Genomic DNA, 16,841 nt, shown 5'->3' with positions numbered 1-16,841 from the left:
GTTCTAAAACTCCAGTGATGTCTGAACACATAGGTTTGGTTGTCTTTCTGCTGATAGGAAGTGCCAGGGGACTTCTTCACTGCATATCCTTTCATCCAAATCCTCTTTGTGGTGGATCCAGACAGCAAACCTGCATTTTTCAGAACCCATGTAGTAAAATGTGCTTGGTGTACAGCATGGTGGTAGCTGTTGTGTGTTCAAATGGGGAGAGAGAGGTTTGGTCCTTATTTATGTTCCTTGTGGTAGCTAAGAGGCAGCCAAAATCAGATTTTCCACCTTAGAAAAGAGTACCCATATCCCTGGATTCAGAGCTATTCTGAAGTACCAGACATTTTTCCTTGCCCAAGCCGTTCATTTTTGTGAAGCACCGTTCCCATTGATGAGGGTCTTTGCTTCATCCAGTGAACGTGAGCACCCAGAGGTTTTGAATTTTGCTGAACAAGCAAGGTGCCTAGGGGAGAGATTACTAGCTGTGCCTGTACCAGTAAGCAAAATATAGTCAGGATAAGGACCTGAAGGCTAAACTGAGACTGTCCAAGTATGGATATGTCCATTTGGAGAGGAAAAAAGAGTTAAACCATATAGCAATATATGACCATGGGCCCTAGGCCATCTTATGCACTAGCACTAACACAGCCATTGTGCTTTAATCTTGGTTTGGATCTCCAGTGTAGAATTGGTTTGGAAATCCCTAGCAGCCTCCAGACATGGTTTAGCTTCCCCCTGTGTGGGGTATCATTTACTTACATCCCACTAATGGGACAGTTTTTGCCATGGGTGAGCATCCAAAGGACACCACTGAAAGCTGTAGGTATTTTGGGTACATGAAAACACAGTTCTGTCTATTACCCGTTATCTTTTGGTACTGTAGATGAAGATGTTTAATAGACTGCAGGATTATAAGTGTACAGGAACATGTAAAATTTTGTAAATACTTTCTCACCATGTTTTTCTAGGTGTGCATCCATATGAAAAACAAGACCATGTTAATGCAAGATTTGTAGAGGAAATGGCACTCAAGCACACTATGACATTTTTGGGCCTCAAATATTCGTGAAACGTTGTGCTGTTGAAGAAGTCTGTTGAACTGTGGTGCTTGTGTAAAAGTATTCACTTAAATGCCATGTTGTTTCCCAAATCACCTGCAGTTTTGGGTAGCTGCTGGTGCTGACATGAGCTACTCAAAACAATGTTGAGTCCAACATACTAAGGTTGAAATTACTGACTTCTAGATAAATCCTTGAGAAATGCATTTGACACAAACCCAAGTTTGAAATGTATCTATGGTTTCATTTTGAAGTCGTCAAGTAAGTGGAATGACAGCGGGTATCAAAACATGCTGTGAAAATTGGTATTAATGGCACATATTTTAACAATACAATCCTGGGAAAGGCAGTCCAGTTGTACAGAAAGAAGAACCAGTAACTGTTTACTCAGATTAATAAAAGGATTTCTTGGTGTGATTATGTAAAGCAGGCAAGAATAACAAATCAGTTTTGTGTCAGGCATCAGTAATGATGTATTCTTTCCTTTTAGTGGTCATCAGTTACCTTATGGTACTTCTGCCTCTGGAGCTGCATTGTAATATTTTCAGTTTTGTAATTAACACAAAATATCATCTCCTTAAAGTGCATGTGAAAGATTTTGTTGTGGGTTTTTTGTCTGTTGGTTTTGAGTTTTTTTAAAGATATATATAAAATATTGTAAGCAATACAGGATAAAAACAGAGCTTTTGAAATTTATCTTAGCAGTATCTTGGACAGAGTTTTACATAATTCCTTCTTACAACTTCTAGTGTTACAGTTCAAACCTCAGCTTCAGAAAGAAGCTTAGGGAGGCTGTTTTTCCTTTGTTTTTAACTTTTATTTGTACATTACTGAGCCAGTATTGTTTGTTCTTTTGTTTTAAGTTCTGAACTGTGACATTAATTTAAAATGGTAATAGTGGTTTGCTATGCAGAGAAAATTGTCAGGTTCTGCCATGCAGGATTTTCTGCAGTCTTTATTGGATTTTACAACAACTCTACAAAATTTCAGCCTATTAAACTAGAGAAACTCATTAACAATTTGATAAATTTTGGAGGTTTTGAATAATAACCTCTGATATTTTCTCTTAGTAGTTTCCACTGATGCTTCCTCTTCCTTACCACTGAAATAAAAAGATCTGGTTCCTGGGAGTGACTCTGCAAGTTCATGGTCACTCTCTTGTCCTTGCCATCAGGGAAGCTTTAGCTTTCTCAGTGACTGCATAGTGAGAAGGAATATTTTTCTCAATATAATTAGAATTTCTCTGGGAAGTGTAAACTCCAGCCTTAGACTGCAGAAAGCCATGTTGGTGTGTAAGTGGTGGCCACTTTGTTCATATTATATTAATAAGAGAAGATTTTCTAGCCTTTTCTTTTTAATGAAATGTATTACAACATATCCTCAGATGCAATAAAACTCTACCTGGAAAAAAAAAAAGCATAGCATGATGACCACTAACTTTTCTTAACACTTTAAAATACTGCACTCCATTTGGGATACCGGGAGAAGAGGCTTTGGATCACCGACTAGTTAACTGTGCTTCTGGCATGAAAAAATACTTTGTTTTCAATATGGAATTTGGCTGAACACTAACAGACATTCCTTCAGTGCAGTGTAAATGCTTCTGACCCTTAGGATTCAGCAGCTAGAATGGCTTCTCCTGCTTCAGGTGCTGTCTGTTGAGGTTTCAGATGGCTGTGCAGTAGATTTGCTGAAATGTCTCCGATCTGAACTGGATTCACTTGGTCTGAGAGGAGCCACAGCACCATGGGGCCTTGGGAATGGGGGACTCTGTTTCTCATCTGGGATAGAGGTGGTTGGGCATTGTTGGGCTGTTGTGTGGGCATGGCCAGGCACTGCGTCTTGTTCCTCCTCTGTAGGGTCCTGTCAGAGAAACACAGTGTGATCACATAGGCATTGTGTGCTTTGGAACTCCAGTGCTCTCCTGAGCCAATGTACAGAATCTGTGACAAAGGAAACACCATTAGTCTAATCCTTGGCAAGCCAGGAAAGCTGGAGGGGTATTAAAAGCATGAGGTTTTGACCATGTAGATGGGAGTTTGTCCTTTTAAACAGTTGACAGTTTGAGCCTGTCATGCTTTCATTATTTGTGAAGAAAACAGATTAGAGGAACTTTTAAAAGCCATAATAATTGTAGACAGAACGTCTCGGGAACAATTCTGTTCCTGAATACAGTTACTGCAGTAAGCTTTTATGCACAGTACTGAAAGGAAACTGAGTCACAGCGTGAGGAGAAGGGTCAATGACAGAGAAGATTCTTATTCTAAACCATTATTATTCTGTAGGAGCTCTCTGCTCTGGGATCACTGACTGTCTCAAGGACAGAGGCAGCATCCAGCAGGGTAGGGTTTGAAGGACTATTTGATGTGCTGCCCTGCCTATCCTCAGTGTCTTGCTGAGCAATCTGATTTCTTGCTGCTTCTGATCTGGTGCTCATTGCATCCGTTATGTGGGAGATGCTAAACTTATTTCTCCTGAATACCACACCCCACCTTTTGCAGCTTTACCTTGAAATCCAGTGGAAAGCAGTATTCCACTGCCTCACCCATCAGCCACAACATGGTCACACAAACTACTTTAATAATCCAAGGTGACATTTTTAGTATATGATCTCCTAAAGACTGAATAACCCGCTCTAAGCGGTGTTGCCAGACTAAAGCTCCACAAACACACTTTAGGAGTTGTCTCTGTCTGTACCATGATCTGCAGCAGCTCCTGGAGCTTCATGTTTGCCGGTGAGCAGCTCCACGTGGAGCCAGCACAGCTCTTTTGGAAAGAACAGTTAAGAGTAGTGAAGGGATGGGTCTGAACACCGAATTGCAACGCGTGACAAAAACTTACTTCAGCTCTGTCTTCAGCTGCTGCTTTGTGTGTCTTGTCACTGCCTAGGATCTTCAACCATTCCTTTTCTGTTTCCTTAGGAGGGGGGAGACCTTGACTTATCCTCCATGAAGCAGTCATCACAAATTGTTCTTTTTCTCTCATTTCCTGCTGAAGTTGAACGACAAGTGATTGCCTCATGGTCAACTCTGCAATAAGAGCCCTCCTCTCCTTGGTTTTGTCCTTTATCTTCCTCTGCAGTTCACTTATCTGAAATTCAAAACAGCTGCATTGTAGTTAGGGTTTCCTTTTAGGCACTTACTGGGCATGACACTTAGGTCAGCATTAGGTGTCTGAAAACAAGTTCAACTTGACAAGGTTTTAAATATGTATGGAACATACTTGAAAATTACTTCATTTCTGTAAGCACTTGGAACCACAGAAATTGGCAGCTCAAGAAGTCAGATTTACTCCAATATGAGACACAGAAAAGCACATTTGTCATTGCCTCTTGCCCTTTTCAGCTGGACAGCAATATTCCCCCTGCCCTCAAAGGCCCAGGACCCCAATTCTCTTTGAGTTTATGCATGGTTAACTTTGTAATAAAGGTGAAATAAGGCCAACTCTTATAAGATAATTTAGTGATAATGCAGGTGCAGAGGGGCTGTGGGTTGTGGCATTATCCTCACAAGGGACACAGCTGAAAAGGAATGTGACAGGAATCCTTGAGTCTGACTGGAGTGGTTTAAAAAAACCCAAGAAAACTTAAAATACTCTTTAAGTGACTAATAGGGAATTGGGAGAGTCAGAGTACTTGTGAATGTAACTTTTGGCATGCTGCCATTGTTACAGTAGTTTATTAGCCCATGGCCATCATTTCACAAACACATGACCAGGATATTTCTCTGTCTGTGGAAAATGAAAGATTGATAATAAAAATCTGTTTCGTTTTAAGCCTTTCTGCCTGCCAAACCTAACACCTAACAAAAGAAATCAATGCTGGCCTTGTTTTGCATTAATTACTTAGCATTTTTTTTCTGCCTTTCCCTCAGCTCTGATCTATTTGCAGCTTTTTCATTAGGAACTTGGGAGCTGGGAGCATTTTTGGTCTTTCACAAACAATATTACTGGCAGTTAAAAGGAAATAGCTGTCATTGTATAAAAATAACTATTGAAAATGATGTTTCCTGTGTGATTCTCCCTACCTAAATAGCAAAGGAACTTTGAGCCAGGTACCAAGTTCATCTCAGTGTATGTTGGAGTAGAATTTACCTGGCCTTTCTTTATATCTTTTTAGCCTTTGACATGTTTGTTGTTAAGTACACGCGCAAAAGGAGGATTCTACAAAGTTTCTAAGCATCTACTTCAGAAAGAACTAATCCTATATTTTTGTGAAAGGTACCAATTATGGTGTAATTTTCTTTTTGAGAGAAAGTGCATTTGCCTAGTGGTTTTTATATTATCTATATTATTGCTACTATGCATGTTTATAATTTCTGAAGAATAGCTTATGACTTGCCTATCAACGTTTCCAACCACTTTTGTAATTTGCAAGTGAATCACCTCTTGCCTAGATATTATTTCATTCTGTATAGGTTTTCAAGCAGAGTGTGCAGTGCACTCCTTACCCTTCTAGCGAACAGCAGCATGTCCTGCTTCCGGTTCTCTGCCTCGGCACGGATTCTGTCCGTCATTTCGGAAAGGGACTCGCAAAGAAATTCCTTCTGCATCAACTTCTGCTCCTTTTGCAGCAGCTCTGCTTCCAGCTGCAGCAAGGAGGAGGACACAGGTTGTAAGGAAATGATAGGGGAAGGTGCAGCACAAGGTGTTCTTTGATTACTTTGAGCTGCTGAAGTAACTCCAAAAAACCCCAAACACTTTCACTATCAGTTTTCTCAAAATTTTCACCCTCTCTGCCAAGTATCAGGCCCAAGTTGGCTCAGTTGGTTACTGTCAGTCATACAATTCTTCTATATCAGACAGGGCCCTTTTTGGGGTAGGGCTTACACTATTGTTACTGCCTTGTTATGCTTTTTTTGAAAGCAATGGGGGTTTTTTCTAGTGATCTTTTTTTAATGTTCTGGTTCCTTGAGTCACACCATAACGGGAAGGTTTCAGTTCTTGCTTTGTACACCTTTTCCCTCCTGATGCTAAAAAAAAAAGTATGGGCTCCATAAACTAACAAAACAAATACAACTACAATGACTTTAATTCCCAAGGAGATTGAAATAGGTGTTTAAACTTATCATGGGTCCAAGAAGCCCTGCTTTTTAATGTGCAGGCTGGTGAGAGCAGGCTGTGTTGTGGCCTGCTTGGGTACACAGAGCTCCCTCCAGTCAAAGAATATGGGACAGTAAGGCAAAAAGCTCATGTAATACAAGCAGCAGTGTTCAGGGTATGTCCTTACAAACTCGATTTCAAAAGGACATGAGTGTGTGCTGCTCTGACTTTGCTGCTGCTGCCCGAACACCTTCACAGCCCTGTGTGAATCACCCCAACACTAAACACAGTGGGAGGAGTTTTGTGTCTCTATAAATGGAACAGACAAAAATATATAAGAAAATGCCATGTCTGCTCATTCCATTCCTTTACCTTCTTCCCTGCCTCATATAGAGGGCTCTGAAATTGGCTTTTGATTGAACCTAATGCTTCCCTCCGAAGTCTCTCAGGGCAGTCCCCAGCACTGCAGCTCCTGGGCTGGCCTGGCTGCTGTTTCCACCTGTTTGGTGGCTCCCTGTTCAGCAGGGAAGCAGAGCAGTAGAGCCCAGCCCTGACAAGGTGGGGTGTTTGATTCTGTGTCACACAGGCACACTCTGTTAAGAGGGTGGCAGGTCTGCCTCCCACTCACAGCCTGTGTGTCCTGGTGGAACAGCTCATGTCCAGTTGCCAAAGACTGACAACTGTTAGCAGTTTATTGTTCTGCATTTATCTCCCTCTGCTGCTTTCCTTAGTGAGGTGGGTGTGCACTGAAGTGCCAATAGTGCGAATGGACTGGTTAGCAGAGGATGCAGTAGAGCCAGGTGTACCTCACAGAGCTCCCCCTCCCCAGCCTCTGCTGGAAGAAGTCAAAATGCCCCACATCCAGTTGACCTGAAAAGCAGACACTAGGCCGGAGTTCACAATAGCCAATCATAATTATTTAAATTCCTCTTACAGAAAGTTTATTTTAAAAATAAAAGACACAATTTGCATTTTATAAAAGCGGTCAAGCACAGCAGGGTAGCTTATGATGTGAGAAGTGATGTTACCTGTTCAATCTTTTTTAGCAGTTCAGGTGCAGATGGGTCCTTCCCTCCCATTTCATGCCTTCTGCTTTCATTTGTGGCATCATCAAAAATTTTCTCCAGCTGTTTAATCTTTTCCCTGCACTGGGAATACTAAGAAACAAAAAGCCACAATAGTTATTTGTTCCCACCAAACTCATCCCCATACCTTGGTCCATAGACTTCAACAGACAAGTTTCCTTGTTCTAGGAAGGAGGGAGGGTAACACAGAAAATGATGAGCCCTTTTAAATTTTTATTTTAAAAGGGAACTGCAGTGTGACAGGTGCAGAATGGAGGAAACCCTGCTGTCTGACAGAAATTGAGTTCCACCTGAGGTCCTCAGGCTACGGTTTTTTTATCCTCAGTAATACAATAGAAAGTCCTGCTTCCCCACGGGTTAGTGCTGAAGGTCTCATCCCTACAGGCATCCAAGTTTTCTACACTGAGTTCCCAGGCACATGTCCTGAAGTGACTCAGCGGTGACACTGAGCAATGTGGTACCCCAGGGACTCATAGAGGCAGGTGTTCCCTGACCTTTCTGATGTGAGACCTTCCCATGGAATAACACTTCCCAGAATATGCTAGGTGGACATCCAGGCTCCACGTAAATCCTCGCTGAAGGAGTGACTGGGGCCATTTTTTCATGTTTGGACTTGCAAGACTGACAATGGTGGGGTCATGTGCTCTGATAAGCAGCTGGCCATCTGTCAGTGAGTTGTCACTGCGACCTTGAGCTATTAGCACTGACATAACACTACTCAGGTATAAATGTTAACCATCCACTGCAGCTGCTGATTGATTAAGGAAATAAGTGGTCACTGGCTCTCAAAGTTATGAACAGTCACCAGAATATAAAGTAAATGTTTAGATGTTGCTGGGATGGGGTTTGTTCCTGGAATTTAACAAGTCATATTTAACTAGAAAAGGGAAAACTTACAGGACTTCTCAGATGTCAACGGAACAGTACCAGAACAATTTTTCTAGTAAAAAAGTACCACACAGCTCATTCCTGTACACTTTGTCTAAAAGCAGGTAAAAACTTTGAATGACTGTAATGAACAATTTCCTCAGCAAACCATGATTTAGCACATAACTAATGTACTGAAAGATATATTTTAATTATAAACAACTAAAACTCAAGTCCAAAAATACACAGAGTAGAAGAATGCAAAAGTAGGGCTAGCACAGCAGGATGCAGCTATGCTTCCAGTGATCTTTCTTATCTGGGGCCAAATTTCTCATCCACTAACTCAGGGGAAAATACCTTTTTGAAGACAGTGGTACCTTAATGAGATTAGGGCAGGAAAATTTTGCAGGACTGAATAGTTAATTTAGAGAAGGATTATTGCAACAAAACCACTGTCCAAAAATCCATTAAAAAAATCCATAAAAAGTTTCATGTTAAATCTAAATACTAGGCTCGCTTTCAAATGCAATATGAATTCGAAGTGATCAGATGCAAGACTTTATCTGAGTTCTAAAAGACTCTAAGTCTTAAAATGAAAAAAATATCCTTCCTTTCTTGGAGTGGATTTGATACAGGGTATAGAAAAAGGCTCTAGAAGAGCAGCTTTTCTATGTTGGATCGTAATCTGTCAGGAGGGATGGTTGAAGGATGCCCACACAAGAGGGAACATATGCCTAGACTGGTCTGAAAAAGTGGACATCCAGCGCTTATTTTTGACATCTCAGAGACAGTAGGTGAGGTATGTACAGCACTAGGAAAGGGCAAATATCAGACTTATTTTCAAAAGTGAGGGGAAAAGGAGCTATGGAACCACAGATAACTTGCCTTCACTTTCTGAAGAATCAATCTGGAACACATCATTAAGTCTCCTTTGTTGGTGTCAAGAAAAGAAAAAGGGCAGGAATAACAGCCAAGAGAGGTGTGTTGAGTCGTGTCAAACCAGATCGATGTCCTATTATGATGATTTCACAAGTGTATGGATGACAAATAGTAGGTATCATATTGATACATCTTGATTTTTATATAGCTTCAATATTGTCTCATATGTGATTCTCATAAACAAGCAAAGGAAATGGGTTCTTGATGAAAATATACGGTAAATACCTCATCGGCAGTATAAGGTTAAGCTCACAGAGACTGCAAGTATTTTTTGGAGAAGATTCAAATTCAAAATCACCTTAGTCTGAAAAAAGGTCTGAACTAAAAAGAAAATATTAAATAAAAAATGCAAGTTGCTACATGTAGGCAGGAAAAGTTGCCTGTACAAACACAGAATCAAGGTCAACTGGTTGGATGCCCTTTTTTAAAAATAGGTCTGGTTGTTACATACATTTACGTGAGGAAGAATCTCTGTCGTGTCAAGAAAAGCTGCCATCATACCTGGACACATAAGCAGGAATGGAACTTGCAAGATGCCTGAATGAATCCTTTCACTCTCAGCCACTACACACTGTACCTCAGGACAAATAAAGACCATATTGCCAAAAATAAAAGAAATGTAGAAAAATAGTGATCTAAGAAAATCTATAAGGGCTGATTGAAAGAAACAAGGCTGTGTAGCCTAGCAAAAGGATGTTCTAGTAACAGGAAATGTTGCAGAAAGGAAAAGAATGGTCTGCTTGTCATGTCCCTGATGTACAGAATACAAATCAATATTCTTACACTGCAGAAAGAAAGATCCAGGCTAAAGGTCAAGAAAATCTTTCCACTGTTAAGGAAGAACTGGGATAACTTGCTGGGGAAACAGGTTTCCCAGTGGTGGCTTGAAAGCACAGCTTAGCCGCTTCAGGAATGACAGGCAATCTGATGCTGGCATAGGAGCAGGTAGCAGATAAACTCTTTATCTGTCTATTAGTCCCATTATTTTATGCCTGTGGTGATGTAGCCTGGAGATTTTCATGGGATTGCATTAAAACCTGGACAAATGTTGTTGCCAAATGCCTCAAATAAACTGACAGTCCTTGTACATTAGCTGAACTCTGAGGCATGAAAGTCCCATCTACAGCACCATGACAGCTCAGCAGGTCTAGATGTTGGACTAATTAATGGTTGATGCTAAGTATTTCTCACTGATGCATGAAGGCAGATTAGTTTTTATGGGTCACTTCAAGCAGCAGGAACAGCCCCTTGATGTGCAGTCCCAATTAAAAGTTACATAGTTTTATGCCCAGAGAAAATCACCTTACAAACTCACCAGGTACATTTTTTGTGTCAGATAAAGGAAGTACCTGTAAATATTTCTATTTTTAAATCTTTATATTGATAGTAAGAAACCTACCTAGTCCATGTTACTAGCACTTGTTTAGAAGAGGTCTGGTCTTGCTTCAGAGAAGGGGGTTTTTTGGCTAAACTATTCACTGATGTTTCACTCTTTTGTGGAAATAGGCAGCTTCTGATGAAAAGTCTACAAGCGGAACATACATTACTTGGATGATTAAGCAGCTCACGTGGAATATGAAGCTGCTCAGATGAAGTGTTTGTTCTTGCTGAATTGGCACCCAGCCCTGATCTGTGCTTTTCACCTTCCCAGCTGCTGAGATTATGGGTCAGTTTCTGCAGCCTGTAAATATTTCTGATTTTAATTCTTTACATTTGTAGTAACGAAATACCTAGTCCATGTTACTAGCACTTGCTTCAAGGAGATCTGATGTTGCTTAAGACTGAAGGAGACAGGAAGGGTAGGAAAAGGGAAGGAGAAAATTTAAGAGGCACAGACAGAGGATTCAGCCTGCCCATTTCAGATGGTCTAAATTTTATTTAAATTGTAGATGACTTTTAGAGAATCACAGAATCACAAAATCAATTAGGTTGGAAAAACCTCTGAGGTTATTGAGTCCAAGCTGTGTCTGAACACCACCATGTCAAGTAGACCATGGCACCGTCATGTCGTCTGTCCTTAAACACCTGCAGGGATGGTGAGTCCACCACCTCCCTGGGCAGCCCATTCCAATATCTAATCACCCTTTCTGTAAAGAATTTCTTCCTTCTTATATGAGTCAAAGTTTCCCATTCCATTGATGGGCAGAGGTAGGTGCCTTGAGCATAAAGACCTCCTGGAGAAATATTGTGCTCCCTACATAAGGTTATCAGGATTTCCCTCTGGAGGCAAAGACACACAATTCTTTCCATTAATAAAGAGACCTTGTTCACTTATCTACATCATTTGTGGGCTCCTAACATGCAGTTAAGGTTAGGGACTGGCTCCTACACAAGGTCACAACAGAATGGAGAAATAAAGAGGAGAACTCAGAAATGAGATTTACAGTCTGCATTAGAGGAGGTCTAAGGGACTCTGATAGAAATCAGGGTTTCATAGCCCTGTGGTGCACAGAGCCTACCTCTGAACATTTATAATTATCTACACTGAAAAACAGACAAATCACAGACCAAAATGAGCTCCTATTACCCTGTCAGAGGGCTGAAGACCAGTGATTTAAAGCTGTATTCACTACATCATCAAGTCAATGTCTCGTCCAAATGATCATTATCATGAGATCCTTTGACCATGATAACTGAACAGAAGCCAAATTGGATTTCAACATGGATTCAAATTTGTAATTGGTACAGGAATTAGCAATCTGAATATGGCAACCAACACCAGAAATCAGATTCAGACATGGTTTTTATTTAAATTATGGAGATAAAGCCAAACAATTTGAAACTGCTTCTCACTGGACATAGTAACTGTTGGCAGTGGGAGTAAGAGTATTAATATTGGAATGGCTGAGCCTAAGGAGATGGATGAGTTAACAGCCAGTTTGAACCATGTAATATCCAGTAATCACAGTACCTAGTTAAATTTTAAAGGCTGATAACTGATTATTTATCATTGTTAACTGGCAAATCTCTGACTTGGGAACATTTATTAAGACTACTGCATGTGTAATATCACATGATTGTATTTTCCTATTTTTTAATTTTATGTCAATATTGTGAAAAGATTTAAAGCACCTGCAACAATAGCCTCCCTTTAACAGTGATTTTAGGCTTCACATGAACCATCATCACAAAGGAGAAAGTTGCAAGAGTGCAGAACAGAAAAAGCAAAGTTTCATGATTGACTTTGCCAGTTCACAAAAATCATCTGCATTTTGTTACTGTGTTTGACTCAGTGACTCTCAGTCTCATTCTAAATCTTACCTGAAAATGTCTTTTTTTCCCTTTAGGTTGTTTTTTTCTTCCATACCACCTCTGTTCGTAGTTTAAATCTGTAAGGGCCCCGTAAAGTTCTTTGGGGTATGATTTGCATGAGGTGTTGTACTACCTTTTATTCTTGTAGCAGAGCATACAATTTCTTCAAAAGGCCAGAAGTAAGAGAATAGTGCAAGCACTATTAAAAACTGAGTCACAGCTCCCATTGATGCAAGTTTAAAAGGCAATGGTAAACCCTAATTTATGATTTTGTGCAGGCACTAATGGAGTATGTATGGGGAAAATTACCATCTGCAGATAAGGTCAAAAGTAAATGAGCCCTTTCAGAACGCAAGGAAAGAATGTCCCAAGAACTGCAGTTTGTTAGTTGTTTAATGTTATTTTGTAACTGGAACTAAAACTTACACTGTTTTCGTGTAGCAGAAAATATATGTGGATTATATCATTGTAGGCTGCAGAGTTTCCAGAGTAGGCTCAGGGTCAAGTGTGAACTGAGTTATTATTTCAGAAATTTGACGATCTAAGTGTATCTCCCACCCCTCCACCTACTCCATCAATACAGTTTTAACAAATTTTATCTACAGTCCCATTTTTACCCCATGACTCCCATTCTCCAGCTTAGTCATACTGACATTTCAGGCTATGGGGAGGGTTAGCTGAGATTCCATACCCGGGAAGCATATGGCATGCGTGTAACAAAGTGCATCAGCCAGTTACACATAAGCATAGAAACTCTCACATCTGAAGTTAAAAACATATGTCAGTGTTTTGCTAGACAGGTGTATTACTGAACTTGATGTTTTAAATAAACCTTGTACATCCAGATATTTTTTTCAGTGAAATCACCCTAAGCTTTAAAATACAGAATGACAGGGGAAAAAAAGGGTTTCTCTACCACCAACCTGTATCTGCAGTCTCTCCAGGTTTGCATTCAGGGCATTCTTCACTGGGAGCTCTTTAAAACACAATGCAATCTCTCTCTTTTTCTCAGCTACCTTCAGCTTCAGAAAACTGATCTTTTCATCCATAACTTGCATCTTATGATCTCCATTTCTACACAACATCTCTTGCCTGTTTATTTTTTCATGTAAAAAGCCTAATTCTTCATCTCGTTCTCTGAGCAGAAGACGACTGAAATAAGGCCGAAGTGAAAAGGTAAATTTTAAAAAAAAATTACTCATATTCAGTGTATTCCATTCAAGAACACAACCAGTGACCTTGAAAGATAGTAATAATCTGGGAAAATTTACAAAGCTTTCACAAATATTATTTTAATATAATGGCAGCATTTTAAATAAGTAACAAAATAATTACAATGTGAAAATTGGAGAACAAACACTTGGAAAGATTACTCTCACATAATTTTTAAGGTCTTCTGGCCTTCCACAGCATTTAAAATGGATTAAGAAGATCAGAAAGATTTAGATCATCTGCATTTTTATTCCTTATCTGTGCACAATGCACAAATAGAGCAGGAGGCTACAAGTTCTCAAGGCACTCAGTAGCCAAGCAACCATGTTTTTTTGAATAAAATAGTTCTGAAGAATGAGCATTGTCACCAGTGGAGAAATATCCACATAATGCAAAGCAGCACTGACGGTGCAGTGAGGCAGATTATTCAGGAAAACACTGAACTGCAGCAGACTTTTTAGTATTCCTGAATACAATTGCTCAATAAGCTGAAAACTACTGCTGCTTCATAAATGTCAAAATTAAACACATATTAAACCTTAGATTGAGTTTACATATGTACCTCTCCTCTTGTTGCTGAATAGCCCTTTCACATTTTTTGTGTAGCTGCGCAATTTCCTCTTTGATGTGGGTGACTGTCGTGGTCAGTCTCTCAAGGTTCAAATGCTTTTGCTTTTCTTTTATCTCATCAATGACTTGTGCAATTTTGCAATAATTCTTTTTGAGCTGCTCTACTATTCTTGCATTAGTTTTAATCTTCATATGCTTTTCCTGCAATTTTCTTTAACATAACAGAAATGTGGGAATGTTTTTAGTCCTTTCAATTTGAAACCAATTTCAGCAATTAAAGGCAGATCTTAAACTTATTCCATAAATACACAAAGGATCCTCTATGTCACTCTGCTTCACAGAAGCATTACAAGAAGTAGAAAGACTCTCTGAAATGGTTTTTCTTTGCAAGCTCTTTCCAGCTTGAAAAGAATTGGATTATGGCCCAAGAAAAATGCTATAAAGGGAGCACTGCACTACAGCTCTTTTATTCTCTACTGGGTAGCCCAAGGGGCCATAAGAATTAAAGTTCAAGAGCAGAAGCATAAACTGTGATGAAAAGTCTTAATGTGTAGAAATCCTGCCCTTCTATTTAAAAAACAATATTTAAATCATTTTTGTGGTTGCAACTCAAAGCTCTCCTAGTTTATTGTTTATAAAATGATGTATCACAACATTAACACGAGAAAGTTATCAGGTTACCCATTTGACAGAAAAAGAAAATCATAGAGGAAGGTTAGTGACAAGATCACATAAAAATAAACAACAGATCTCATCATTTCCAACATCCTATGCTGGTCACTGGATGATGGTTCCTCACTTAAAAGACAGATTCTTGTTTTACGTGAATCATTCACTTGCTCACAACATGGAACTTAGAGTTAGTGCCTTTGATCGGTGGAAATATCACTTCTGGATACACAGCATTATCTCCACTGGGAAGATATTGACATCAACATACAAAAGAGGTAGTGAAAGGAGAAACATAGTCTCCTGTTGAAATACAGGCCTGCAGATGAAATATCCTCCCCTCCTAGGCTCCACCATTAAATTTCTGAATTGCTGTATCCAGAGCAGGGAGCTGCTTTCTGGTTCGTTTTCCCCACGTGTATAATGCTTTGAGTACCACAGGGTATTACTGAGTTGAATTAAACTTCTGCAAATCAAGTTTCAGACTGAAAGCATGACAGTATTGCAGAAATGCAATGTGTTTTAAATATTTTCTGAAAATTTTTTGTCTTATCTGGACCGATACTCTGTCCTCCAAATTGTATAAGCTGCAGTGAAGTCAGTGATACCAATACTAAAGTCTGTTATGGGATCAAAAATATTTTTCATAGGCAAGAGGATTACTGAGAATTCAGTATCTCTTGCTAGTTTTCAATCCAGGCTTGTAGAGACCAAAATATCTGTTAGATCTATATTGAGTAGGGTCATCTATAATAATTATATATTTGTGATATCTATACAATATTTATCTGTCTTAGCCTTTTCCCCCTTCTTTCATCAACTGCTAAGGTCTCAAAAATTTTACCCCAAAATGTCAGCTTGTACACCTTGACAAAATCACTTCAATCATTGAAATTCCACTTCTTTTACAGCTACCTCCAGCATGACTTTGAAATCAAACTAAGAGATTACACTGTTAGTGTATTCTTTGGTCTGATTGTGCAATTTTTGGTACCAAATAACAAAGTTTTGGGAAAATCAAGTTATTTTTAAACTACTCAGTTTTTGTTGTCCTGTTTCATCTACACAGCTGACTACTCACTATCTCCCTACTTGCCCAACTATTAATTTCCAAGACATTGTAATTCTGTCTATATTGCAGAATATCATCACTAGGATTACAAAAAGATGGCAACAAGATATCTCCACTAGGGAGATATCAAAAGATTAATTTTGTAATCTCACTAGGGAGATTACAAAAAGATGGCAACAAGATATCTCCACTAGGGAAAAACAGAGTCACAAACACCAGTTATTCTGCCACATCTCTTTGTTGTGAATGTAACCTTTCATTTTGTCTAAGATTGCTTGGAAATTGAAATCACGTTTTGTTTTATCTGAAATAAATGTTATCTAATAAACTCCATGTGAGTTTGAACCAAGAAACCCCATTTGTTCTAATTTAATAATTAGACAGCCACATTACTAGGTGATTACTAGCTAGTGACTCATTTAATATACCATGCACAACTTCATTGTGGAATCATATGTGCCAGACCTCTTTTTCTCTAAGGACAGCAAGTATGAGCACAACAGTATCGCTCATATTGAATGGAACAGCATGATAATGCAAACATTAAGAGATCTAAGAACTGTGATACAAAGGAAATGCAATGAAAATTTATCCCTTCGAAGAATGGGAAAGTGAGGGAGTAGCCAGACAAACTTCAAGAGTGTTTCTTCCCATGCAGTGATGCCCAAGCCAGTTGTGAAGTCTTAGGGGGATAGGAAATTCGAACAGATTATGTCGGGATATTGCTAAATGTTTTTGTTTTAATCAGGTTTTAAAAATCAGAATAATAACTATCAAGGATAATAAAGGCATAATTGAAGACAGACTAGATTCTCTCCTAAAATGTTTTCTAATCTTACATTTCTATAATTGTGAACTACAGCTTACTTTAAACTCACCTGTCCTTGTCTATAAGACTATTCCTTAAATTTTCTATTTTATTTTCTAGGAATTTTACTCGGTTTCCGGCTTCCCTTGCTTTCCACTGAGCACCATGCACCAATTGTATACATTTATCCCTTTCAATTTGGATAAAATCACACATTTTAGCAAATCCTTGGAGTCTGAAGAAATGACACATTAAAAAAATAATTATTAGAATTTTATGCA

The 16,841-nt window shown here is 39.2% G+C and overlaps 2 protein-coding genes across 13 annotated transcripts in view; one reads left to right on the top strand and one right to left on the bottom strand.

Annotated features, from left to right (window-relative positions):
* GSAP (gamma-secretase activating protein) overlaps nt 1-4,820 on the top strand; it is a 46,646-nt gene extending 41,826 nt beyond the window's left edge. For all 5 annotated transcript variants that reach the window (XM_064656412.1, XM_064656411.1, XM_064656410.1 and 2 more), the window contains one exon: nt 957-4,820. In XM_064656412.1, the coding sequence (XP_064512482.1) occupies nt 957-1,057 (101 nt within the window). In that variant the 3' untranslated portion in view covers nt 1,058-4,820. The remainder of the gene's footprint in view (nt 1-956) is intronic.
* CCDC146 (coiled-coil domain containing 146) overlaps nt 2,383-16,841 on the bottom strand; it is a 69,835-nt gene continuing 55,376 nt past the window's right edge. For 7 of the 8 annotated variants that reach the window (XM_064656398.1, XM_064656396.1, XM_064656404.1 and 4 more), the window contains 7 exons: nt 16,631-16,795; nt 14,004-14,222; nt 13,153-13,381; nt 7,115-7,243; nt 5,495-5,632; nt 3,888-4,136; nt 2,383-2,909 (listed from right to left, as the gene is read on the bottom strand). In XM_064656398.1, coding sequence (XP_064512468.1) covers nt 2,691-2,909; nt 3,888-4,136; nt 5,495-5,632; nt 7,115-7,243; nt 13,153-13,381; nt 14,004-14,222; nt 16,631-16,795 — 1,348 coding nt within the window. In that variant the 3' untranslated portion in view covers nt 2,383-2,690. The remainder of the gene's footprint in view (nt 2,910-3,887; nt 4,137-5,494; nt 5,633-7,114; nt 7,244-13,152; nt 13,382-14,003; nt 14,223-16,630; nt 16,796-16,841) is intronic. The other variant, XM_064656402.1, reaches the window with a different exon arrangement.

This window comes from Pseudopipra pipra, chromosome 5 (genome assembly GCF_036250125.1).
Source record: "Pseudopipra pipra isolate bDixPip1 chromosome 5, bDixPip1.hap1, whole genome shotgun sequence".
Taxonomy (NCBI): Eukaryota; Metazoa; Chordata; class Aves; order Passeriformes; family Pipridae; genus Pseudopipra; species Pseudopipra pipra.
This window is presented reverse-complemented; position numbering and strand designations above follow the sequence as displayed.